The 27,988-nt window shown below is 37.5% G+C and overlaps 1 protein-coding gene across 2 annotated transcripts; it reads left to right on the top strand.

The window, feature by feature from the left end:
* Nucleotides 1-15: 15 nt before the first annotated feature.
* Nucleotides 16-4,774, top strand: LOC137959092 (RNA demethylase ALKBH10B-like). Of its 2 annotated transcripts, XM_068806391.1 has the most exons (8): nt 16-570; nt 1,278-1,388; nt 2,138-2,268; nt 2,407-2,524; nt 3,024-3,125; nt 3,277-3,392; nt 3,480-3,634; nt 3,793-4,774. In XM_068806391.1, the coding sequence occupies exons 1-8, from the start codon at nt 105-107 to the stop codon at nt 4,274-4,276; spliced, it is 1,683 nt and encodes a 560-aa protein (XP_068662492.1). In that variant the 5' UTR covers nt 16-104; the 3' UTR covers nt 4,277-4,774. The 2 variants fall into 2 exon arrangements, with proteins under 2 accessions (XP_068662492.1, XP_068662493.1); XM_068806392.1 differs by lacking the exon at nt 1,278-1,388.
* Nucleotides 4,775-27,988: the final 23,214 nt, after the last annotated feature.

Genomic DNA, 27,988 nt, shown 5'->3' with positions numbered 1-27,988 from the left:
GACCCTCCTCCTACCCCGCATCCTTTTTCTCTCTTCTTTTCCTCCACTGTGTGCCGGGCTCGCTCTCGGACTTGGAAAACGTTACATATCGGTGACGGGTACTCATGTCTCCATCGGCGGCGGCCGTGGCACCTTCTTTGTCTTCTCCGCTACAGGAGGCGATCGCAAGAGACTCCGTGGTTGCTTGGTTTCGTGGAGAATTTGCGGCGGCTAATGCGATTATAGACGCGCTATGCAACCACCTTACGCAGATCACTAATCCAGATCAAATAGCGGAGTACGAATCTGTATTCTTAGCCGTTCACCGGAGGAGGTTGAACTGGATTCCGGTGCTGCAAATGCAAAAGTATTACTCCATCGCCGAGATCGCGATTGAGCTGCGCGACCTGGCTACTAAGAAGAAGCAAAAGGTGAACGAAAGAGAAGAAAACAGGTCCGTCTGTAACAGTAAGGTTAAAGTTGCGAGAGTTGAGAACGGAGCGCCGGGAGAGGATGCGAAAGGAAGCGGCGTTACTGATCATGATCTGGACGGTGTAGAGTCTTCTGATCAGAAGACCGAGAGCGGAGAAGGTGAGTACCTCAACCTTTTTCCGTTAAAATTGGATCCGTAATGAATGGCTTTTTAAAAAAACAAATTAGGGTTTTCGAGAGGTTTTAGAAGTGTGGTGGAAATGGAATCTTCGTGGTTCCTTCTTGGTTTACAGTTTTTATTCAAGCGTCAGATGCCTCTGATCGCAACGATATTGTTTCCTCGATTAAGGCGCGGCCTCGCGGGCACTTCTTCCCTGTCGTACGCCGTCAGCAAACCTACCCGTATTGACAATTTGGAAACCGGCAACTCTAGTGGTCTGGTTTCAGGATAGTTTAGCGAAAGACTTAACTGGAAAATAAAATCTCTTTCAGGTGTTCCTGAATGTGTTTTCATTTTTCTTCTTTTGCTGTTTGCTACTTTGTTCAACTTTTTTAGAAGCACGTGAGTCATTTCTATTGATTTTTCTCCATTTTTCACTCTAAACACCGATTGCAAATCTTCTAAAATTTTGTCTTTACCTTTTCATAGGCTCTCCGTGAAATGAATAGGTACTTCTGTTTTAAATTTTTAATGCGATTCGATTCACCGCTGCTTTTCTGCTGAAGTGATGTTGAAGTCGCGCGGCTGACCATAAAAGCGACCGCAGTGATTGGTCGGTGTGCTAGGTCATATTTTCATACAGTGAGATGCAGATAAATATTATATTTTTATTGTAAATCATTTAAAAGTCCCAGATTACGCACAGGTTGTTCGAAATTCCTCGTGGGGTTCGAGATTCTTGCTCGTTTTTGCACCTTCGAGGCTGGCCTTTACTGTTATGTTTGGGGGGAGCAACTTCTAGAGCTTTCAGATATGGGTAATGTGAATGATCATTTATTGTTGCCGGCGAGTAATCGCTGCCGTGCGTTTTGTCGCTGATGGGTACTAAACGATTTCTTCCCCTATTTAGGCAGCAATTCATTTTTCTTCCACGAATGACAACGTAGCTTCCACTAGGCATTCAACAAACCTGGATCTCTAAAATCCGTTTTTCTAATCACCTTATAGAGTTTTGTCTTTATCTTTCTAATATTCTTGACCTTGTTAGCAAATTTTAGCATAGACTACCTGCCGTTGCGCTCGTTTTAATCCAAGTTTTCCTCAGTTTTCACTGTGGTCAGTCATAATAGGTGGCCACCATTTATAAGTGAAACGTAGTGCACCGAAATCATATCTGAAAGTGTTCTGTTATCAAATCGTGTTAACAATTTGGATCCATTTTATTTTCCTGAATTAGATCTGAACTGTTGTCTTACATTTATCGTCTTTACTTTCTACCTAAACAAATGGTCCAAATTCTGATCACTTGAGAAAAACGTCCCACCAGTTTCTACAGCCCAACAGCATTCAGAGTTCGGGGCTCTGTTTGTTGGTTATTCTAGTTGTATGGTGGCGATTTAATTTTCGTACTTGAAGGTTCAGTGTAAATGGCTAGTTGCGTACAACGGAGACATTGTTTGTTCATCTGTCAGTACCAACTCCCCATGTTAAGCAACAGTGCGTTCCTCTCAATTATGTAGTCTTCCATAGAAGTTTAATGCCTCTCTTTTTTGTGTGGCGTCTTAGGATCTCACTTGGAGAATTCATCATCTGATAGCTACCAAATTTTTTCTGACAATCAAGACAGCAAAGAACGCCTCACCCGGATCAAGATCACTAAAGGGTTCGTAGCCAAGGAGCCAGTGAGAGGGCATATGGCGAGTTCTGTCTTTCATGATTTTCCAGTTCTTTCTGTAAACATTTACAGGGATACAGCATTGGCTGGCCTATTTCTGAAAGCTTGAGAATTGGTTATTTCTGGATATGTTTTGATCCGCTGCTCTTGCTTTTGGCAGGTGAATGTCGTGAAAGGGTTGAAACTTTATGAGGACATCTTCACTGAGCTAGAACTTTCAAAGCTTACGAACTTCATCAATGAGCTCCATCTTGCAGGGCAGAAGGGACAACTATCAGGTTTTTTTTTCCAACTTATATCCCTTTGTTTGGTATGAGCAAATGACTACTACTTTGAGAAAAGAATGAGTTAAAGACTTCACATCAACAACACCAGCATCTAGAGTAGAGTCTGCATTGAATTGCTCGATATTCTCAACCCGTTATAGAATTAGTCACCTCAAACCTTATCGATACCTCAAAAGTCCTTACCCTGGGTTTAGAAAGTTAGTTCTATTATTGAATTGTATACTTTTTGGGTTGGATTATCATTTCACTGCCTTTATCCATGGATCTAAAGCTAAGAATAGTTTGGAGAAGGCTCTAATAGCGACATTGGCAATTGAAGAAGAATGAGCAATGTATTTCTAAATGAATATGATGGTAGGAAAAACTAGAACAACTCTAAATCAGTTCAAATTAAGAATTTTTTCTTATACATTTTTATCAGTTTCTGAACTGATATTTCATTCTGTAGTAAATGTTGAACTAACTGTTTTTGCCTGGATTACTTTTTCAGGTGATACGTTCATTTTATTCAACCAGCAACTAAAGGGGAATAAGAGAGAGATTATTCAGCTTGGGATTCCAATTTTTGGTTCACTAAAAGATGATGCAACATGTAATTATTTGAAGACTTGCTACACTTATAGCGCTTAACCGTTGGTATTGGAGGCAATTCTAATGCTGTAGAAAAAATAATAAATATGGAAATTCCCTTCTCTCTGGTATCATCCCTGAGCAACTAAAAATCTTTCATACTTGTTTTGCAGATAATATTGAGCCAATCCCACCTATTCTGCAAACTGTTATTGATCACCTGATTGAGTGCCACTTACTTCCTGAGAAGAGAAGACCTAATGGCTGTCTAATCAACTTTTTTAATGAAGTAATGTATTCTACTTTACTTCGATACAGGTTATTATTCCAATTATTGGTAAGCCAAGTATATTCAGTAATGTGATGAATTTTGTAGGGGGAATATTCACAACCTTACATTAAGCCACCTCATTTGGACCAACCTGTTTCAACCCTTTTTCTCTCGGAATCCACCATGACTTTCGGCAGGGTTCTCATCAGCGATAACTTGGGCGATTGCAAAGGTTCTCTCAGGCTCTCTTTAAAGGAAGGGTAAGCTTTCGACCCGAACGATTCTGTCCAGTAAGCTGTGTTTATTAATCTTTTTTTTTTTTTGCTAGGCTGATTAATTAGAGCTTCATTGACTAAATTAGGATGCAAAACTTTAAAAAAAGTGATTACATTTTGATGAAGAATTAGCGGTTTCTCAGGTCCTTGCTTGTCATGCGTGGCAATAGTACAGATATGGCACAACACGTTATGTGCCCATCCTCAAACAGGAGAGTCATCATTACATTTTTCAAGGTCCGAGAACCAGATACTTCACGGATTAATCCATCTGCCATCCCTCCATTAACAAGGGCCATGACTCTTTGGCAACCCGGACAGCCACAAGCTTGCAAGCTCCAAAGCAGGCCAACGGGGCATGGATCAATGGGTGTGGTCTCAAAATGGGGACTCGTCCATGCAGCGCCATTGGTCATGATAGGGTCAGCCCCCCCTGCCATGGTTGTCAACCCCTCCAGGAGGATATCACGCGGAGGAACAGGCGTGTTCTTACCATGGACAATTGGCTCCAAGAAATCCACTAGACACCTTCCACCTCGTATACAACGAGGAAGTCTACACTCCTTGTCTCATTCAACCGAGATACAAACTGCTAAGCTTCCTCCTGACATCAGTGTTGCCGGCTAAGATGGTGGTCTACTAGGTAGGTGACAGATGAAAAAAGTGTTTTTAATTATCTCCAAGGCAATGAGAGTTAATTTTTAGAAGAGTCGAGCCTGTTCTTCTATTGAAGATCACCGCAAATAGGTTGGAATTTTGTATTATTTATCATGAGTTTTGAGTGGCTTCTCAGTTCAGGTGCTTTGGTTTCTTCATTCATGGGATTTGCTTAGACTTCGTTGCTCTTGCTTTTGATCCATTTGGTTTTTAATTACGAAACTGAAACAGGGAAACAGAGTACATATCAACTAGAGGTCCTATGCAATTTTGCCAGATAAAAGACATGGCAATGTTAGAGGAGATTTCTTGGTTACTTCATCTGTTCCAGGATAAAAGATATGGTGATTTACTCTTCTCTTGTTCTAGGATTTGACTCTTTCTTTTACGCTTTAGATTCTATTTTAATTAGGATTTGACTTCAATACCAAGGTTTCAACTCCATTTCTATCTGAACCTTGTTTTCAATCTCGTTGAGCAGGATTCGACTGGTGTAGATAAAAATGATTCAATTACTTTTTATGAATTCGACTTCTTAAGCACTAAATTTTTTGAATTTTCTTCAACAATTCTTGCATATTAACCATGCCCAAATCACTTCTAATTTTTGAATAGATGTTAGTGTTCAAGGATTTTGTTAAAATATTAGCATGTTGTTCATTTGTTATAATGAGTTTCAATTTAATCATCCTTTTTTGAATAGTCTCTAAAAAAATGATGTTTTATCTCTATATGCTTTGTCCTATACAATTTTGTTTCTTTGAGAACCATGAGATTAAACCCCCAAAATTACAATTTGTAGTCATCCCCTAGCTTGATACATGTGTGCTTTCACAAATATTTGGGTTTTATCACATTGAAATTACTAGCTGCATCATTGAATGTGTCTTCTTACACAAATTGCTGATATTCGCTAAAACATTTCTTCTAAAGTTGCCAAATAAATGTGTCCTAGACATCAATGCAACCAATGTTATTAAAACTGAACCAGCCTTCAAAAGGGTAAGATGAACAATTTTGATCTAACCAGGTTTGATCAGGTTCAATCGTAGGTTGGACCAAAGTGAGATGCTACCTTTAAATTTATGGTATATATTTTTTCATTAACTTTTAACACAAACCAATAGATTAGTAAGTTAAAATGACACAACCGGTTGTCATACCAGACCAACTAACCGTGTCATCTGGTTTTAAGGTAAATCTATTTTTTTGTCTAAATAAGAACCGAAAAGGGTACAATTCAGATTTTCCTGGTTGCACCAACCGGTTCATTCCGATTTTGACAACATTGATAAAAATGATATTGTAATTCTTATATTATCAAATTCTATACATTGAAATACATAACGTGACCTCGTTCCTCTTAGTTTTATATTGCCATATAATAGGGATTTATCCCTAACATGAAGGATACATTGGATGTGTTTAACATGTAATAACATGGTCACAACACTAAAATCTTCAAAAATACAATTTTATAAGATGAGCTTGGGCTTACAATACATAACACTTGATTGAAGATGTTAGGTTGTTATTTAAAAAAAGAGGAAAATATTCTTTTGTAACTTCACAAATTTAAGTTTCACTAATGAGATTTTGCTAGAAATCGTATTACCAATCAATGATCCACAGTTTTGCCATTGAAATATCAGTAACTAAATTTAGTCTATAACTTTGGAAGGATATGTTTTACATACAAAGACAATCAAGATATTTGAAAATCAGATAATGAAACCCCCTCAAGCTGGTACCTATGAAAATAAGACTTTTTTTTTTTCATGTAGTGGCACTATAATCTTTCATATTCACTAAAAGAAACTACTTCTTTACCTAGCTTTGCTTGCTTTCCCACATACAAAGTTGTGAAGAACTCTGTGATAAATGATATTGTTGCAAATGCATGCCTGGTACATCAATAGTATTTATCAACATCTTTGGCTAGTGAAATGAATTTTATAGTACATAAAGCATGACTCCGACTCTTTGTCTAAGGCAAGAAATTATTGAAATTAAACAATGTAAAAGGATGAGAAACTTGAACAAAGAGAAAAAGAGTGAAAAGAAGGAGAGAGTTGAAAAGGGGCTCTAGAGTGAGTTGCATTGGGGGTCGTACACTACTCCTAATGCTATTTATTGAGTTTGATTTGATAATTATTAAAATGCCCCTACTTGCACTAAATCACTTATACCATTATATCTTCCATTCTACACTTCCTATGAATATAAAAATTGGTATACAAACTAAACCAAACATGTAGAATAAGATAATACAACAATATAAAATAATCGATCATGTAAATTAACCAAAATACCCTTAAACTGATTTTTCAACACCCCCTCAAACTGGAACATATATATTCAAAAGGCCTAGCTTGAGTCTACATACCTTGTGCATCTCCCCATGAGCAACATACCCTAGAGGTTGCTCCATATATACTTCATCTTCAAGGTCACCATATAAGAAAATATTCTTAATGTCTAACTGACATAAGGACCACCCATGATTAATAGCAATAGATACTAGAATATGTACTGATGATAATTGAGTAACTCGAGAAAATTTTTAAAAACATCTACTCCATTAGTCTATGTGTATCCTTTTGCCACTTGATGAGCCTTATATCTCTCAATAGAATCATCAACTTTGTACTTCACTGTATACACCCATTTACAACTAACAACTGCAACACCTAAAGGTAAGTCACATAACTACCAAGTCCATCGGTCTAATAATGTTTCCATCTCATCATCCATAGCTTGATTCCATTTCTAGAAAGACAAAACATCTTGCACTGAAGAAGGAATAGTGCAAGTGGTGCTAGATAGTGTAAACTTTCTATAGCTATTAGACAAAGAGTTATATGAAACAAAATGAGACAACTGATGACTAGTATCTTTCTTGACACTCTTCCTTAAAGTAATAGGTAGGTGTAAATGACTTACCTCAAGATCCTAAGATGAAGTTGAGTCTTGGCTTAGCATGAGACAGAACTCCATAAGCTGAGAAGGAGGCACATGTCGACGTTGATACACCTACAATGGTTTCTCAATAGTGGCGCTCAATGAAGATCCAATACAATCATCAACTAGAAGAGGAATAATTGACCCAGGGACTAGAGAAGGAGACAATATATCAATTGAAGTAGTCGACTCAAAGAAGGGAGTATCCTAAAAAAATGTGATAGCTGTGGATACAAAAGTTTTTCTATTGGAAGGACAAAAACAATTGTACCTCTTTTGTGTGCAAGAATACCCAAGGAAAACACACTTGACCACTCGAGGATACAACATCTTTAGATGGTCCCAAAATATGGGTGAAGCAAACACATGCAAAGACACGAGGAGATATAAAAAACAAAGGGACATAAGGTAACAAAACTTGAATAGGAGTTTTACCTTCAAGAACTAACGAAGTCATCCTATTGATCAAGAAACACACAGTAAGTACAACATCACCCCAATACTATTTAGGAGCCTTCATATGTGACATCATAGTGTGAGCAATTTCGAGTAAGAGACGATTTTTATGTTCTGGTACTTCGTTTTGTTGAAGAGTAAATACACACGAAGTCTGATGAGTGATCCTTTGATTTTGACAAAAGATATCAAATTATGATTCATAAATTCAAGACCATTGTCATTATGTAAAAATATGAATGAAGGCTGAAAATTGATTCTTTATTAAATTATAAAAAAGATCGATGTGCACCTAAAAAAATAATTAATGAAATAAATAAAGCATTTATAACCAAACACACTAGATATAGGACAAAGACCCCAAACGTCTGAATGAACATCCTTGAATAATTGACTCCTCTTAAGATGTGAGGCTGGAAATGAGCTTTGATGATGCTTGCCCAGTTGACATGACTCGCATTGAAAAGAAAGATTGGAAAAAAAACTCTAGAAAAAATTGAATTAATTTTACCGACGAAGGATGACCATATTTCAAATGCATTGTAAAGGGGTAGATGAACCCTTTTCTACTTACCAAAAGTACAACCTTCACACAAATTGTTGTTTATAGTTTTCAATCCTGATAGCTTCCCTTTGGACTGAAGCACTTTCATTTCCTTCTCACTCATGTGACCAAACCTATAACGCACAAGTCAGAATTAGTAACTGTATCAACAACTGCAACTAGAAGTGATGTAAAGAGTTATAGTTTTAACTCCTCGTGCAACAACCATAACTCCTTTAGTGACTTTCTAGGCAGCACTATTAAAAGTCACATTATGATCTTTATCGTCAACCTGCCTTATTGAGATAAGATTATGTATCAGTTTTGGTACATGTCTTACCTTGTGAATTTCCATACTGACCCATTTGACATCCTCAAATTGACATTACCAATACCGATAATATCCAAAGGTTCTCCATTAGCAAGATACACCTTACTGTGATAATCAACAACATAATTCTCCATGATCTCACGATGTGGGGTGGTGTGAAAATAAACTCATAAAGCTAAAACCCAAGAGTCAATAGGGCTATCAATTGACAAGAGTAAAACATCTTGTACTTCTTTAGTCTCCTTATTGACAACATCGTTCTTCTTTTCATCCTTCTTCGGTGTTTTGCAGTTTTTCTTTATGTGACTAGACTTGCCACAATTCCAGCACTCCACATTCCTTTTGAATTTGGACTTGCTTCTTCCATTCCTTGACTTCCCTTTATTGTTGCCCTTGTTGGAATTCCTCTCAAAGCCTGCCCCTAGTATCAACACATAGGGCAGAATTAGATGTCGACAATTCTCCGGAGTCCTTTCTACGAACTTCCTCCGCAAGAATGGTATCCCGAACATCATTAAAGATCAACTTCCCATTGCCTACCAAGTTGTTGACCGTAACCATCACAAACTTCTAACAATTTGGAGGAGATGCCAAAAGAATTAAAGCATGAACCTCATCATCAAATTTAATTTGAACGGAGGTCAATTGATTTACAATCGTGCTAAACTCATTCAAATGTTATGCCACTGATGTATTTTCTGTCTTCTTTATATTGAACAGTTTTTTCATGAGATGTACCTTATTATTTGCGGAGGACTTCTCATACATGTCGGATAAAATCTTCATCATCCATCCTGTGATTTTCTCCGATGCCACATTGTGAGCAATGTTCTTCGACAGTGTTAACCGGACTACTCCCAACACCTGTTTATCGAGGAGATTCCATTCATAATCTTTTATACCTTCTAGTTTCATATCCAGTAGTGGTGCGTGCAGCTTTTTACTGTACAGATAATCTTCAATCTGCATCCTTCAGAACACAAAATCCATACCATCGAACTTGTTGATTCTGAGTGTCGATCCTTCTCCGCCAGCCATTGCTCTCAATCACGAACCAAAACTCTAATAACATTTGTTAAGAATTAGACACCCTAATTTTAAACTAGCAATGGGTATTGATTAGGCTCCACAACTTAACAAAATCAATTGTCTTCTTTGTCACAAGGTCTTGAAAGACACAGTGGGTAAGACAAAAAGGTAAAAAGCAATTCATAGACTTAGTTAATTGAATGAATGATAACAGGTTCAATGGAAACATAGGAATAAGTAAAGCTGACACAGGGTACAAAAAAGATGTAGGAGTGACAATACCAACTCTTTGAACTAAGGAGATAGACCCATATGCTAAGTTAACTTGCTTTATATGTAATAACTCTTTCATGTTAGAAAACAAATATGAAATACCTGACATATGAGCAATAACTCCTGAATCAATAACATAGGTAGCAACGAGAGACACATGAAGAGCAGATATACCTGAAGTGGCGAGGGTAATTGTAGAAGTACAAGCACGAACGACAAGTGCTAAAGTTGAACCAACTAAGAGCTGAGCTAGGCACTGCATAGCTGTTGGTGTTGTTGAAACAACTGTTGCACTTCATCTCACAACCTTGGAGTAATAGGAGTTGTAGCTTATGATACAGACCCACTATTTTCATGAGTGGTAAAGTGAGTTTCCAAATGTAATCAATACCTATCTGAGTAATGGTTGGTCAGATCACAATGAACACACTTTCTCAGATCTACCATCACCTCAACCTCTACCTCGGCATGAACTGACTCTACCTCTACCTCTACCTCTCCAAAGTCTATCTGGCCTTGAGAAGAATCTACAGGGCTAGAACTAGGGCCTAAAGTATTAGGTGTAGTTTCATAAGCCACCCTTACCCATTTTTCTCCTTTGGATATTGTTAGAAGATATAAGTAAGCTTGGGTGTCATTGATGTAATAAGTCTATGATGTTTTTTTATTCACACTTATTAGGGTGAATGGTATGGATATTATTCTTACAATTTTACATCTATAAATAAATCTTAAGGGGGAGGATTAGGGATTCACTCTCACAACCCTAATCCTCACTCTCCTTCCCAACATGCCTACTCTCCTCATCTAACCAAATCATCTTTCACTTCTTCTCTGCTTCTCTTTTTCTCTCTTTCTTCTCTCTTCTTCCTTCTTTCTTTACCTTATGTTACAAACATTATTATCATAAAATCCTGAAAAACAACATGGTATTTGAGCAGTGCTTTCAAGATTCCATCTCAATGGTTCATTCCATGTTCGGTTGATCACAACGTGCCCCAATGTACTCAGTAGCAGCAGCCCAATCAGCAATTGAGATAAACTATTTTTACAGAATTAATTACTAGATTCTCGATTCTTTATTACAGCATGGAAGACGTATTTTTAGGCCCTCTTCATGCATGAAATTTATATGCTTCTATCTCACAAGAGAACAACGTACTTATTCACGTAAACTTTTGGTTTTTCCTCTCGTTACTGCAAGCTACGAATTATAGAACACTCCATGCATCTTGTTGCTTGTTATTCTCCATGAATTGACTCATTAAGAAGCCAAGGAGATGAACTTTATAGTATTGGAGGTTGAGAATTGATCTACCTCAGAAATTTCCATTGAAACTACTGCAAACATACTGGGTTGCCTTATACGATAAAATTCCAGAAACCTGGAAAGCAGCAGCAATACTTCTTCTCAGTGATTATTTTTTGCTTGGCCTTGAGCATACTCGTTCTCCCTTGTTGGTGCAGTAAGTTCTCTTTTTTATTTTTCTTTTTTTGAGTTTTGGAATTCAGAAGCCTTTGGTAACAAATCTGGATTCAAGTTGCTGATTAGAAATTGCTATTTTAAGATCAGCAATTGCTAATTCAATTTACCAGCTATCCAGCCATTGAGTTGCTTTTGGAAATGTGGGACAAGATCAAGAAACTTTCCTCCTTCGATCTGAGTTCAGGAAATATGAAATTTGGAAATTTCCTTCTTGACAAAGCTGACACATGTAACAAAAGGAAAACTTGACTAATTTAGACAAGCCTGAAATCAGGTTCTATCCTTTGCTGGTACTGACCTTTTTTAAGATTTTCCATTCCATGAATTATTGAAGATATGCATGATATATCTCTTGTTTGGACGTTGGACTGTGTTTTTCATGCATGCATATGGAAAAGATTAATCTCTCACTCACGTTAATAGTGATCTTTCTACTAAGTTTCACCAAGTATTCTCTTGATCTTAAGTTCTTTGGAGATCCCCTAATTAAAGATTAGATAAGTGATTTAACCTATAAGAGGTGCCGCTATTTACTTGGAACCTATGTGGATTGTTTTCTTACGAAAATTTCATGGCTGGTAAGAGTGATTTACTTAAAATCACTATGATCCTCTTGAAAGGATTATCAAACTATTTAAGTTGGCCTCAATCTCTCAAGCTTTTTCCTATTACTCGAGATTTATTGGGTCACTTAACTAAGCCACCTCCACCATTGGATGAAGAAAGTGTATATATGATATGGCTTAAAGAGGATACATTTGTTATTAGTTGGTTGATTAACAGCGTGGAAGAAAGTGTTGAAAATAATGTTGTTCATCTTGAGACAGGTAAACAAGTGTGGGATATTTGTGCAAAGTTATATTCCTGTGCTGATAACTTGCAAAAATTATACGATGTTTTTCAAACAATGTATATTACTAAACATGAGGAGAACTTGCATGATTACCTTGTCAATTTAGGGAACTTATTCAAGAATGGGAAATTGCTTAACCCTATTCAATTAATATCACAGTTCAGGAAAAACATCGAGAAGCATTAGCATCTTCATTTTGTCTTGCTAATATCAAACCGTATCTTGAGGTAGCTAAAGCTCAAATCCTTAGCTCTACTGCTCTTCCTTCTTTTGATGATATATCAACCACATTGATACGTATCCCGGATCCATCCTCCACCTCTCAAATTGATGTTTCATCAGTCATGTACTCAAATAATAAGGGGTGGAAGTTCAAGTTACAAGGGACGGGGAAAAAAATACTAAAGGTGGTCGTGGAAGAGGTAGTGGGGCTAGACAAAACTCTTCAGACTTGAAAATCAGATTTTTACTTATTTATTGTTGAATCCATTACCCTCAGCAAGACTTGAACACTAAGACTAGGGGTAGCATCGAACCGAGCCGGTTTGCGAATAGCTCGAGTTCAGCTCAGTTCGATTCAAATAAACCCGATCTTGAATCTGAACGAGGCTCGGTTCGGCTCATAAGCTTGCGAACCGGCTCTTTTACTTAAAATTAGAGTAAGGAGTCTGGAGTTGGGACGAGTCGTAGATAAGGAGACAAACAGTGAAAATTGAAAACCTTCGTGCTAAGATAGTGTGAAAGTCTAGAGCCAACAACTGGTGACAGAGGTGGAAGGGGGAAACTTCTCTTCTTTCTCCATAATCCTTTCCTGAGTTCCTGATTTTGGTTGTCATGATTCGATCGCCATGAGAGGTTTACATTTTGTGGAGAAACAAGGTTTTGATTCTTTTTTGAAAAGTGGGAGCAATGGAGAACAAGAAATCACTTCTTCGACTCTACCTCTGGGTCACTGTTCGTAAGCGCTCCCAAACACTCAAGCTATGCATTTTCGTCAAGAAGCTACGAGGCGTAATTCGATGAAAAAACTACAATAGCGAGAGATTGGTGCTTTCAGGAAGATGGGCCGAGGGGTGGCATCAAATGCTCAGGAGAAATTCTGAAAATTTCTATAGGTTGTATGTGATGTTTCCTCGCCATACTTTTTGTACTCTGTGTTGGTGCCAATTTTTTTTTTCTCTTTGTTTTGATGGGATAGGGAGTTATTTAGTTATATTGTTTAATTTTTGTTTGGGAGGTTTTCTTAAGAACACATTTTCATTTTCCGAAAGCGTCATGTTTGACAAGTGATTTTGCGATTCCTCCTCTTGTCCCATTTTTGGGATTTGGGCTTTTGTGAAATTTATTGTTGATGTTCGACTTTGGTTTTAAGTTGAAGATTGTTTTTTTGTTGATTTTCAAGACTCCATGGATTTAACTCATGGAGAAAAGGGAGAGACACCCATTGGGAGAAAAACAAGAGGAAGAAAAGGTTATGGACTTATGTCCTAACCCTTCCCTTGAAACTCAATTTATAGATTAATGAAACACTAATATTATAATTATGCCCCTACAACTTAACCTAATTACGTTAATGCCATTTTTATGAGATGACTCTTTATTTATCTTGTTATCATTATGTGGGCATAAGTGCCTTCTCCATGATTTATGGGCCTTGAGCCCATCTTCTAACACACTTGGATGTGTGGGTCTTCCTTGGTTGTGTGGACTTAGGCTTATCTCCCAACACACCCCCTCAAGTTAGGGATGAGATGACATCATGAACGCCTAGCTCGCTGCAAATGGTGTATATGATCTTCCCTTATAAAATGACAATCCACCGTATCTTCCAACAATCCCCCTCAAGCTGGTGGTATCTTCCAAGAGGCCCAACTGGCATAATATAACTGAGAGTAAAAACATTCTTAGCCGTAACACATCGCTCCATGCTCTAGTCAAATAACTCATGCTGGATGTTGGGCACACTCCTATCTTCTGTAGGTAGTGGGTCTATACGCACTACTCAGAAGTGTAATAAAACTCCTCCATCACGGTGTCCCTCCATAGGGCATTGACTCTCAAATGGTAAGGAATAATAAATGTCAATTAAGGGGAGTAACAGATAATCATCTGGAAGATAATATTTTGGTGTCACCATATGCTTTCTTGTTCAGAATAACCAATATTGACAAAAATCAAAAACTTAGAAGTCTTTTTCAATAACATGTACTAAATAATATGTTGACCAAAGAATAAACTGTAATAATTTAAAATAATAATCCGATCAGAGAAAAATGGATAAGTCATGGAAGAAATCGGTATAGAACTCGACACCCGGACCCTATAAACGAGGTAAAAAACAAGTGTGCCGAGTTAGGTTGACATGACCGAGTTGGCCAGAGTTAACTTGGCAGACTGGTGCGGCTCGGTTCGAGTCGCTCGGCTCTCTGGGTTGAATCAGGCAAGTTCCGATCCGAGTCTCGGCAGAACGGTAAGGAGAAGGTTTGCTCGATTGAAAATCATTGTACCTAAGTTGGCAATTTATCATCTTATCGGCCCCGCGCCTCTCGCGAATAGAGCGAGAGATCTCATACGACAATCACGGCAGGAGATCTCGGAGAAGCAACGGACGGAAGATCAATAGAGTTTCCGAAAATAGCAATGGTTCAATTTCAAGTTCATGTGATTCCCGCTCTCTTCTCCCTCTCGGAACCGTCTCCCTCTCCCTCTCGCACTCGGCCTCCCTCTCCCTTCTCCCTCTAGCTTTCGGTCTCCCATCGTGCTGCAGCCTCTTGCTGTCGCTCTCGGCGAAATTTCCTCTCTCATCTCCCTCTTGCTCTCGGCCCGAAGCAGCGTGTTGACGAAAACAAAAACCTAACCGTCAGTCGCTTTGGTGCATTTTCCCACCGCAACCACTTTCTGTAGTCCTTGCTCTGTTCTTTGTTTTTTCTCGAGTAAGCTCGATTAAGTCGTGTTGAAACCATTGGGCTAAAAGGCTCGAACCTATTAGGAAAGCAACCCCACGGATCTTATACAAGGACTGGCCCGGTCGATATAAACACAAATTCCAACACTCCCCCGCACGGGAAAACCCGTGGACAAATTCACCGGAAAAACCCGGGACAAACTCCTGGAAAAACCCAGGACAAATTCACCAGAAATACCTGGGACAAAATTTGGTGGGAGCGGGACTCGAACTCGGGACCAACCTGCTCTGATACCATGTTGAAACCATTGGGCTAAAAGGCTCGAACCTATTAGGAAAGCAACCCCACGGATCTTATACAAGGACTGGCCCGGTCGATATAAACACAAATTCCAACAAGTCGGTACATTCTTTTCATCAATTGGCGAGGGCGAGTGCCTTCGTGTGATTTCCTTCGTTTTTTTTTTTTCTGGCGATCGCATTGGGGAATTTGAGTAGAATTGTCTGGAGAATGAATCGACTCGGTTCTTTTCCGTTTCCAGTGTGTTTGGTATTGGTACGGTAGAGATTCATGAGTTTTCCGAGAAGAGTTATTGAGTGAGAAGGCTGAGACCGGAGTCCTTTTTACTCAGATTCATTATGTAGATGATAGCCCTGGTTTCCTTCCAGAATTAAGGATTGGCAATTCAATTCAGTATGTTTGCATCTTTCTGTAGATATGAGTTTGTTTGAAGCTTCCAGTTGCGTTGGTTTTTTGACAAGCTGATAGTTACATGTAGTCAATTTGGCGTCCCCTCGTCGATCTGTTTCTAGAAGAAGTTCAACATTGGAACTAGTTCACCAGAGCACGAACAATCGTATTGTCCGGGATTTTTAGGCGAAGTTTATGGGCTTCGAAGATAGTTCCGCTAAGAAAGCCGAGAGTGATTTGAGAGAGATCTGAGAGAGAGAGACAAAAAGCTGGTGATTTCTACAGAATTTGATCGTACGGAGGGAGGTATGATTTATAGGGTTTTGTTTACGGTTTTATACAGTGAATTTCATGAAGTAAAAAATCCATGTTAGTCTTATCGTTAGTATCATAGTTTTTACGACAAAAGATATTTTTTTGGTTGGAGAGTCGTCGAGAATGTTAATGTAAAACATCCCGATGACTTGCGTCTGTCGAGCGGGCATGGCCGATCATGTAGACCAGCGACGCTCAGCTAGAAGGCTGATCTGCATCGCTGAGCGCTCTCTGCGTGCTCTCTATGCTCTCACCGGGGTGACGACTAGCGGCTATTACATTGGCAAAATGCGTCGGAGCCAACGCCAGTGACCATTCTGAAAGGTTCGTCGGTGTCGACGTCATTAAGGGACGCAGGTTACAGGAGTTTTTTGCGCGCAGGTTGAAGACGACCTCCCGCGCGTAGAATCATGGTTAATTAAAACCATAAGGTATTTTAGTAAGTATCGGGCGTGTTGGTTTAGGCTGAGTTGTCTGCGACTTGCCGTTCCAACTCGACAACCGAGTCTCAAGCCAAGGCGACTCAGTGTAAAAAATTTAAAACAAAAGAAAAAAAATGTGGTTCGAGTCGACTCAAACGTGTTGAGTTGGTTCGCCCGTTCCAACTTACTGAACCGAGCCATCCGAGAGAGGACCATGCAGAAATTCTACTCTTAATAAACATGACACTGAGGTGATTAGTTCGCTCCCATCGTTCATAAAGCGTGATTTCAGTTGCAATGTTAGTATCAGTAATTGCTGGTGGTTCATCTTTCCTAATAGCATAGTCTATGTCCATCCACCCTAAATGAAGAAGAATTCACTCTTTCCAAACCTGATAGTTATCTCCCTTATGATCAGGGATATCACAACGAATATCAAAGAAATTTGCAGGATGCACAACTGCATAAAATTACAAATTACATGCTTATGTTAAAACTGAGGCCTGAATAAAATATAATGTTTTACCAATGTAAATCATGCTTAAAGTTGAATCTATTGACGTAAAAAATCTTGCATGTGGGCTAAATGTTTTTAATTCAAGTAGATTCAATATTCTTTATGAGTAAACTTCATGATAAAACTATCAAAATATTTATAAATTTATAATTCTTGTGGGTAAATTATAAATAATTTGATATTTTATCCTAATTAATAAACTCAAATATAATAAAAATTCTTGTGGGATAAAATTTATTATATTAAGCATAAATAATTACAATAAATGTCTACATTTTCTCGATGATTAATCTTTATGATAAAACTATCAAATTATGTATGAATTCATAATTCATGTGGGCAAATTATGAATTACTTGACATTTTATATGAACTAATAAACTCAAATATAATAAAAATTCTTGTGGGATAAAATTTATTATATCAAGTAAAATTAGTTACAAATAATGTCTAATATTCATTATGTGATCATAATCATAATATATAGTTTTTATTAAATTAAAGATGTTGTGGCTACTCTCTAATTAATAAAAATTATATGGATCACTAGACATTAAATCGCATAAATGTATGAGAATAGTATGAATTGCATAATTTTAATTCACACTAACATGTAATCATTATGCACAGAATATTCTCATGATATACACATAATTAAAAACTATAATATTATGCATAACTTTAATTTCATGCATTTAAGTATATGCCAAAAATGCATAAAAAACAATTACAGAAAATAAATATAAAATTTACAACATATTCGACATACAACGGCCAGTGGCTTAATGGTCATGGGTGCCGAATTTATTCTCAGCGCATAGGTTCAAATCCTGCTGGCACAAAAATAAATTTTGAGAACCAGGTAAGCTCGGTCCTCTCTCTGATGGCTCGGTTTAGCAAGTTGGAACGGTGAAACAACTCAACCTGTCTGAGTCGACTCGAACCACATTTTTTTATTTTAAATTTTTTACATCGAGTCACCCCGGCCTGATACTCGGTTGTTGAGTTAGAAGGGCGAGTCTCAGACGACTCAGCTTGAACCAATGCGCCTGGTATTTACCAAAATACCTTATGGTTTTAATTAGCCATGATTCTGCGCGTTGGAGGTCGTCTTCAACTTCCAGCCGCACGCAAAAAACTCCTGTAATCGGCGTCCCTTAACGACATCAACATCGGCGAACCTTTTGAAATGGTTGTCGGAGTCAGCTCTGATGCATTTTGTCGATGCTATAGCCACCGGTCGTCGCCCCGGTGAGCGCACAGAGAGCGCTCAACGGCGCTGATCAGCTTTCTAGCTGAGAACCACTGGTCTGCATGATTGGCCATGGCCGCTTGACAACCACGAGTCGTTGGGATGTTTTACATTGACAACTCTCCAACCAGGAAAAATATCTTTTGTTGTAAAAACGACGCTCCCCAAACAGAAATAGAAAGCAAGAGCAAAATCGATACACAGGATCAGATGTCTGGCTCTGATACCAACTGTAAGACTAACATGGATTTCTTACTTCATGAAATTCACTGTATAAAACCATAAACGGAAGCCCAGAAATTATACCACCCTCCATACGATCAGATTCTGTAGAAATCACAGGCGTTCTGTTCTCTGCTTCTACTTAGCACTTCCGCTCTTTGATCACTCTGAGCAATGGTGTAAAACTGAAGGGGTGTATGAGTAACCGAGATTGGGGACCAAACTGTAGATCTTATTTGCCAACCTCCCATCTAGGTTATTCATGGCTTCGTGTTACCGAGGGAGTTGCAATTGCCAGAAGTTGAGACCAATCGTGTCTCAATGAGAAACGGTTAACAGAACTCTATTGGAAAGTTATTATCCTGGTATAGTTTTCATTGTTGATATTTTCTATCTAGGGAAAGTTAGCAATTTTCGATTTCCTTCTATTTGCCCCTTCATATCTAAAGAATGGTTCTCTTTTTTCAGATAACAGATATTTTTCAATTGCTAAGGAAGGAATTACATGATAAAGTTGTTCTCACACAAGCCCAGTAGTGAGATAAAAGGCTCTGCTGGTGAAGGTACTATGATTCCTATATCTTATTAGCTACCGTCAGTTACAGTATATCTCCATTTCTCAGGTACGAGTAACACCAACGTAGTTTGTCTGAAATTATGTATTTACAGTTTTTTTGCCAATAAGAAACTGATCCAATCAATACAAGTCACATTACCATCATTTATGTAGATCAATTTGATTATTGGTGCTTCAGCATAGTCGAAGACAAATATCTTGGGATTCTTAACTGTGGGCAAGTTTACCATTTTTACCAAAATGGCCACTATATTTTGTGTAGATAATGCTCCACATCAGACTCAAGCCCTCAAGTTCTAAGTGGATTTGATTGTAAAAATTCTTCAAGAAATGCATCTCAGAATAAAGTGAGTTTGCAGTTGTGAATGATCAATCTTGCAAACGTAAATATGCTTAACTTGAGCATCATTTATGCCAAGCGAATATAATGATTGAAGGCGAGTTGAACTGGTCTTCTAAGAGTCGCTCTTTTTTGGGGCTCGTCAAGTTTGTTGATGTTTTATTCTCTGTGATGTTGTACAGGAAGTTAAGACAGTGGCCATCCAGACTAAAGGAGGAGATGGAATCCAGTGAGTTCTTGGCAGGTCTAAACCTAGTGGTTGGGATGCCTGGCCTTTTCCAAAATGCAGTGAAGATCCTTGATAGATGACATTGCTAACAGTCAAAATGCCATGCCTCTTTTACTAATTGGGAACAGGACTAGTGAGAGAAGTTTGAATTATGTAATTCATCACCAGCTAGAGTGTGGGCGGTCCTTGTTGCAGTTGGATGTGGTGGGTCTTCTCTCTTTGAGATCACCAATTTTCTTTTGATATTGAGGTCCTTCGGTTAGTAAGTATGCCATTGAAGTGAAGGTTGTATCAGTTTTATGCTTTTGATCATGCTCCTCTGCAAATCCATCATAAATGTGCACTTGGAGGTGCAAAAGAAAGGCGGATAGAGAGTTGGAAATGGATCCAACTACATGAGGAAATGAAGGTAACAACCGCTTATGTGATTCTTGGTTGCTCTCCAAGAAGCAAATTCCACAGAGAACAACCGCTTGTCTTCTTACTTGGTTCTTTTCTGCTCTTGGTCTAGGTTGATGGGTGCTATATTGCTTCTTGTATTCCTGTTAAAACAATAATTGATAGTGTAGAATATTTGAAATGGCATGTCGTGCATGACTATTTTTTAAGATGACATTGAAATATATTGTATGTTGAGTTTGTATTCAATGGAGATACTAAGAATAACTTAGAAATGGTGGTCTTGACGAAGCTTGTAGACCATCATATGACATTTGAAGCTTGCGTAATTATTCTATTTTTATAATTAATTAAACTAATGATTTTAAATTTTGTGGAAATACATTATTAATTTATACTATGTAAAAATCTATCTTATGTTATTAATAAAATAATTTATTTATTTATTTATTATATTAATTTTTTATTACTACTTTAAATTAGTGATTTAAGAGTGTTAATTAAAATATTGTTAAAGTAAGCATTTGATCAAATAAATTTTGTAAAATTATTCTATTTTTATAATTAAATAAACTAATGATTTTTAATTTTGTGGAAATATATTATTAATTTATACTATGTTAAAATATATCTTATGTTATTAATAAAATAGTATATTTATGTAATATATTCGTTTCTGTTATTTTTTAATTTTTATTTATCTATTTTTTATAATTAATTGTCACACATAATTATTGTATTAATTTACAATAAACTACAATCATTTGTTAATATAATATCTTATTTAATTAATTAGTATATCAACATATTTAATTCTACATTAAATTACTTATTAGTGTAGCAACCATGTTTGTTTTGGTTAATTATCTGTTTAGGTATATGTTATATTTAAATATTTTATAAAAAGTTACTTATTCTTTTGTTTTGGTTATATTTTTCATTTTGGGGCACTAATACTAGAAATTGTTTTCCAATACACTTGAACTCATCCACACTAACACCATCAATTGCCCTGCTCTGCGATGAGAAAGCATTGGAGGAAGGAAGAATACGATTGTCTAAAATTTTTTGGACCCATAGCTCATGGACTTCATGGATTTAGCTCAAGGAAAAAAATGGAGAGACACTCATTGGGAGAAAAACAAGAGGAAGAAGAGGTTATGGACTTATGCTCTAACCCTTCCCCTGAAGCTCAATTAATAGATTAATAAAACTATAATATTATAATTATGCCCCAAGAACTTAGCCTAATTACATCAATGTCATCTATATGAGATGACTCTTTATTTACTATCCTACCATCATTACGCCTATGAGCTTTCTCCTTGATCAATGGGCCTTGAACCCATCTTCCACTTCTCTTGGATGTGTGGATCTTCCTTGGTCTTATTCTTTTGATCACATCTTCTAATACATTTGGATGTGTGGGTCTTCCTTGGTCGTGTGGGTTTGGGCCCATCTTCCAACACTTTTGATGTTTTAGACTTTTCGGATTCTAAAACAACAAGGACAGGTTCCGGTATTCTTTTTTTTTTTTTTTTATAATGTTAGTTTGTTCATATAATTGGTCGTCGTTTAAGCTAATTCCCTTTAGCATATGTGGATTTGGCCTGATTTAATTTTGGTTCATATCAATTGTTTCTCATATGATCAAATGATTCATTCATACTAGAAATTTTTATTCTGAGGTACAATTGTTTATATGTTGCAATATCAAAAGTTTTTATTGTTCTTCTTTGATGCGTATTTTGTACCATTGTCATAATTAGTTCACTGTCAGACTTCTTTTTCGATTGAGTAATAATACGCGTTTTGTTATCACTGAATGGCTACAACTTTGATGTCAATTACTATTGAGATTTCTTCCCGTACGAAGGAAGATATTATTTCCTTATCTTAAAAATCATGTAATCTTGTAATGGTGTAATCTCTCACAATCATTTCATGTATAGATTATTACAATTTGTAAATCGGCTATTTAAGCCCGACAATGTGAATACAATATATGACAAAAATTGAAGTCTTGTTACGAGAGCGAGCGGAAGAATCGAAATTGAAGTCTTAGAGTCCGTATTAGAGCGGGAGATTTCAAAGAGCATAGCAGCAACTCTATTGTCGGGGTCTGCTCTATAGTCACCATGAACGAAGAGTTGGTTTAAACCGGCGTTCGAACGTCGTCGACGACCGCACCACTAAACCGAAGACACTCTGTCGTTGCCGTGAACAAAGAAGACGTTGTTTGCGATACCTTCGTTCGTCGCTGTAACACCAAACCGCCCACTTCGACGGAACTTCCGAATGTCGCCAACGACCGCAACACAAAACCGAAGAGCTTTGTCATCGCCTGTCACCGAAGACTGTCCCGTATTAATCTTAGTCGCTAGAATTCAAAAATAGAGTAGGTTTGCTCTGGTTTGTCATGAGAGCACTATTCAAAAGTGCTCTCGACAAAGAAGACGATGAACCGCTGTCACCCTACTCCGGCAGGCCTTCTGAACGTAACCACCGCTTGGCCTTCCAGCAAACTACCAGCCCGAACCAGTGCGTCATCTCACCGAAGAAGACGACAAGGTACGAGAGAAATTTCTTCGCGTCCACCTCCTCAAGGCCACCACTACCAGAGTCTTTACCGAACTTCGACGGGACTCCCAAAAGCTGCCAATGAACGGCAGCCAAACCACTAGTCCATCGAAGGGGGATCCGCACCAAAGCATTGTCTCGCCGAAGAGACCAAGGTAATTTTTTTTAAACTTAGGTTACTGTTCATTTATTTTTCTGCCAAGTGAACCAAAATCCAAACCGGGTCAACCTAGCTGTAGACCAGACCAGATCCGGACTCAGTTCGAACCGAGACAAAAAAAAATTGCAGTCTTATTCAGAAAGTGGACCGGACCAAAATCAGAGACCCAAACTGGGTCAACCCAAAGGCATAAAGTGGACCGAACCAATATTTTTGGGTGATTTTATTCTGATCATCACCGATCTTTTTGCGTCATGTCGAAGGAATCAAAACCAAAGCGTCTTTGTACTCACTGTGGTGAGACTGGGCATACAAAGTCAAGATGCTATGAACTTATTGGGTATCCAGAATGGTGAGATCTTACCAAAGTGCCTCACAAACGGAAGGTTGCATTAATTTTAATTGCTACATCTGGTAAGGTTCTTAATACTTTCGCTCCTAGTAAAAATAATGAATGGATAATTGATTCTCGTGTTACTGATCATATGACCTTTGACAATCATCACGTTAAAATTATGAAACCAACTAAACAACATATCGTATCTACATCAAATGGTACTCCCTCTCACATTATTGGAGAAGGTTCTATCACCCTCACTAAAAATCTGAGCCTTGATTTTGTATTTGTTGTTTCAACCCTCAATCATAATTTATTATCAGTGGCTCAAATAACTCGCACTCTGCATTGTATTGTGATTTTTTGGCCTAACCGTTGTGTTTTTAAGGACATTCGAACTTGGAAAACAATTTATTATGGTACTAGAAGGGGAAAACTCTATTACCTTGATCTGAAGCCAGAGAGTTCTCATCAGTTAGCTCAAACTTTCTTCATGAATAAATATGTAGATTATGAGATTTGGTTATGGCATAAAAAGTTGGGTCACTCATCCTTTGGTTATTTAAAGAAATTGTTTCCAAAACTCTTTGCTTGATTATTTTTTTCAGATTTTAAGTGTGAGATGTGTGAATTGGCTAAAAGCTATCGTGTTCCATATCAAATAAACATGAATAGGAGTCCAACACCCTTTATGATTATCCACTTTGATGTATGGGGTCCAACAAATATAGCCTTTCTTAGTGATAAACGGTGGTTTGTTTCCTTTATTGATGATCACACCCGTATGACTTGGATTGGTTTAATGAAATTAAAAAGTAGTTAGTTTGTTGTTCAAATAATTTCACAGAATGATAGTCACTCAGTACCATTCTAAAATACAAACTCTCTGTAGTGACAGTGATGGTGAATTTGTTAATCAAGGTTTGAATGAATATCTAGATGATCATGGTATTACTCATCAAACTACTTGTCCGTACACCCCTCAGCAAAATGGGGTTGTAGAGCAAAAGAACCGCCACCTTCTTAAGATTGTTCGTGCTTCCTTGTTTGAAGCTCATATGTCGGCTAGTTACTGGGGTGAAGCCATCACAACTGCAGCTTATCTTATCAACCAAATACCCTTGAGTGCGTTACAATTTTAGACTCCCTTGAGTGTTCTTCATGAAACTATAAGTTCACTTGCTATGCCGAATCTGTCACCTAGAGTTTTTGGGTGTGTCCATAAGCCATTGAGAAATAAATTGGAAGGAGCTCTCAAGTGTGTCTTTGTTGGTTATGCTCAACATCAGAAAGGTTATTACTATTGTCATCCTCCCTCTCACAAATTGTATGTTACTCTTGATGTGGTATTTCACGAACATGTATTATTCTACTCCCTAATATTTAATTCAGGAGGAGAACAAGATTGAATTACAGACCCTTAATCATCATTTGGACATCTTGGATACTGCAAGTGGTAAGTATTCAGATTACAATAGTGAACATCAAAATGATACAAATGAGCATGATTCATAGGATGGAGACAGACAAGACCAGATGGAAGTGATGCAACTAGAGTTTCAGCCGATATCTTCCCCCCTTCATAATGTACTAGTGGAACAATGACTTTTTGAGTCTGAGTCCATGACTGAGCCTCAGGTAAGTTCTAAAACTCAACTAAGAGTGCTACCTCATTGAACCACAAGAGGAAAACCTAGAGTCAATTATGAAATTCTTCTCACCTCTAAATCTTAATATCCTATGCATAATTTTGTGTCTTATCATAGATTCTCAAAGGCAAATGAAGTATTTGTGAATCAATTATTTGCTATATCTATTCCTAATAGTGTGTAGGAAGCCTTGAAAGATCCTAAGTGGAAAGAAGCTATGAATGAAGAAATGAGGTCCCTCCAAAAGAATTCAACATGGGAAGTGGTTGACCTACATGTAGGAAAGACCAGTCGGATGCAGATAATTGAAATAAAAGATATTGGCTACTTAAAATATTTTCTTGGTATTGAAGTGTCAAGATTGAAGGAAGGAATTTTTCTATCTCAACGAAAATATGTTTTGGACTTGTTGAAGGAAACTGGTATAACAACATGTAATCCAGTCAGTACTCCCATGGAAGAAAATCTAAAACTGGGAACACATTCAAATCAAGTCCCTGCTAACAAGGAACGTTATCAGAGACTGGTCGGGAGGTTAATGTATCTTGCACATATCAGACCAGATTTAGCTTATGTTCTAAGTGTGGTTAGTCAATTTATGCACTGTTGAAGTGAAGAATATATGAATGACGTCAACCGTATCCTGTGCTACTTGAAAACATCTATAGGGAAAGGAATTTTATTTAAAAAGGGAGGTGACTTTAAAATTGAAGGTTATACCAATGTTGGTTGGGCTAGGTCAATAGAGGATCGACGGTCTACATCTGGATACTTTATATTTATAGTGAAAATTTGGTCACTTTGAGAAGTAAGAAACAAGAGGTGGTGGCTAGATCATCAGCTGAAATTGGATACAGGGGAATGGCCAAGGCAATATGTGAATTATTATGGATCAAGAATCTGATGCAAGAATTACTCATTGACTAGACAAGTTCTATGAAATTATATTGTGATAGTAAGGTAGCATGTGATATTGCCCACAATCCAGTCCCACATGATGGAACTAAACACGTTGAAGTTGATAGGCATTTTATCTAGGAAAAGCTAGAAGCAAGAATAATTGAAGTTCCTCGTGTTCGATCTGAAGATCAGCTTGCCGATGTACTGACCAAGGCAATGTCTTACCGAGTTTTTATCAATTGTCTCGACAAGTTAGGCATGAGTGATATCTATGCACCAACTTGAGGAGGAGTGTTGAGATTTCTTCCCGTATGAAGGAAGATATTATTTCCTTATCTTAAAAATCTTGTAATCCCTGTAATGGTGTAATCACTATAATTTCTCTCAATCATTCCATGTATAGATTATTACAATCTGTAAATCGGCTATTGAAACCCGACAATGTGAATACAATACATGACAGAAATTGAAGTCTTATTCTTGAGAATTACAACAGTAAATATTTGGGAATTATCAAACCAATTACTGAAATTCGTGAGCACAATCAAGGTAACCAATCTGGTTGGGCACTTTTTCCATTGCCACAGAAGCTACGCTTGCATCTGATGAAGCTACAAGGGCTATGTATGGCTCTGCTACCCGTCTTAATCTCCCCCATATGGACTCATCAACGACAACATCCTCCTCTACTGTAGCATCAGATTCAACTATGATAACAAGTGTTTCTCACAACTCTGATGTTGTAGAAGAGTCTGATGAAGATATCCCAAAGATTAAATGTGAAGATAGTGTACAAGGCTGAAGTTGCAGATTTTAAGTACAATTAAAAATGAGGTGCCTGGGGATGCTATGGTCACCTCCCAAAACCTGGATTTTGCAATTGACAAGATGTTTGATGTTAATGATCTACTTAGAATGATGGACAACGGTGAGGGAAATGAACCCGGGTTGAGAGTGGACACTAACTACAGCAGAAATATAGGCAGTTATTGGTTGCATCCAGGTAGTGGTCTGCTGCCATGGGTGTCACCATCCGCCCTCTCATTTAAGATGGAGAACCCGAATGCCAAATCGTTGGGTTGTTTGCAGCATATGGATGAGTCTCCAGTGTGCATTGATTATGATTATGATATTCTCAAATCCAAGTAGGAGAATGAGACAATGTTGAATTACAGGTTGGGTGGAGACCAACCATTGCTTGATTTAGACTTCAATGATATGTAGTTTTAAGACTCTGGGAAAGAAAACAATTGATGGATTACAGTTCTTGTGGGCAATATAATTTTTTTATTTTTTAGGATATCTTGAGTTCTGTTATAATTTTTGGGTCGGCCGGAACAGATTCTCTATGAAGTTTTAGAGATGGAGATTATGCTTGCAGGATTCCTACACTACAAAACCATAAGGGGAGGAAGTTGAATGTGTTTTCTTCTTCTAGTTTGGCATCTAGGAAGTTTTAAGTGTTGAATTTTTGTTACATTCTTTATTGTTGCAGTGAGGGCTCCTATACAAAAATGTAAACACTAGGTAGGTCTGTAGGTTGGAGCTCGAATTGGGCTTGAGATCAAACTCAAACTCGGTTAAAATTACTGGGCTCAGCTCGAGCTCGAGTTTGAAATATTTAAATCAAGCCCAACTCGAACATAGACAGGTTCAAGCTCGGCTCGACTCAAGGCCACCCCTACGTAAGATTTTACATTAGAAACATAAATTTACATATTTTGTTACAGGGCCTGACATAAAAGAGTTTAGATTTGCGTTTATTCTCTTCAATCACTTTGGGAAAATGAATATGACATCCCATTTATTTAGAGAGATACATTTGTCAAGGTCAAATCTACTAATATATATTAGATGGAGAGAGTGAATGAGACCCATAAACCTTGATGAATAGGTTCATTCATTCTCATCTTATTTGAGTGCATGTTGCTTCATATACGTTTTAGTAATTCAAAATTCTTCATCTTATGATTGGAGGAGACCAGTGTAATGCTAGTAAATATGTATTAAATAAATTTGTTCCATCTTTAAGGGCCTTTTGGAACCCACAGAAAAGAAAAGATAAAAAGATTAAAAAAAAGTATTTTCTATTGTTTGGCAACAGAGAATCATTGAGAAAAAAAAAGAAAATAAGAGAGAAAACCACTCTCTTAATTAATAATTATTCTCTCTTAAAAAGATGGAATTTGGGGAGAAAATAAAAGAAATAGGAACTTGAGAAAAAATCTTAATCATTTAAATTTTAAAATATTACT

The sequence above is a fragment of the Aristolochia californica genome, unplaced genomic scaffold (genome assembly GCF_029961685.1).
Source record: "Aristolochia californica isolate CCGP_79_NKW_82.1479 unplaced genomic scaffold, dmAriCali1.0.hap1 SCAF_3, whole genome shotgun sequence".
Classification (NCBI taxonomy): domain Eukaryota; kingdom Viridiplantae; phylum Streptophyta; class Magnoliopsida; order Piperales; family Aristolochiaceae; genus Aristolochia; species Aristolochia californica.
Note: the sequence above shows the minus strand (reverse complement) of the source record. Positions and strands in the feature narration are given on the sequence as shown.

What these genes read in the sequence shown, in the direction of transcription:
- LOC137959092 (XM_068806391.1), top strand. Translation starts at nt 105, where the DNA reads ATGTCTCCATCGGCGGCGGCCGTGGCACCTTCTTTGTCTTCTCCGCTA. An exon ending in TCTAGAGCTTTCAGATATGG is followed by an intron (nt 1,389 to 2,137) that starts GTAATGTGAATG and finishes GTGGCGTCTTAG; the next exon opens with GATCTCACTTGGAGAATTCA. An exon ending in AGGCTCTCTTTAAAGGAAGG is followed by an intron (nt 3,635 to 3,792) that starts GTAAGCTTTCGA and finishes GCGGTTTCTCAG; the next exon opens with GTCCTTGCTTGTCATGCGTG.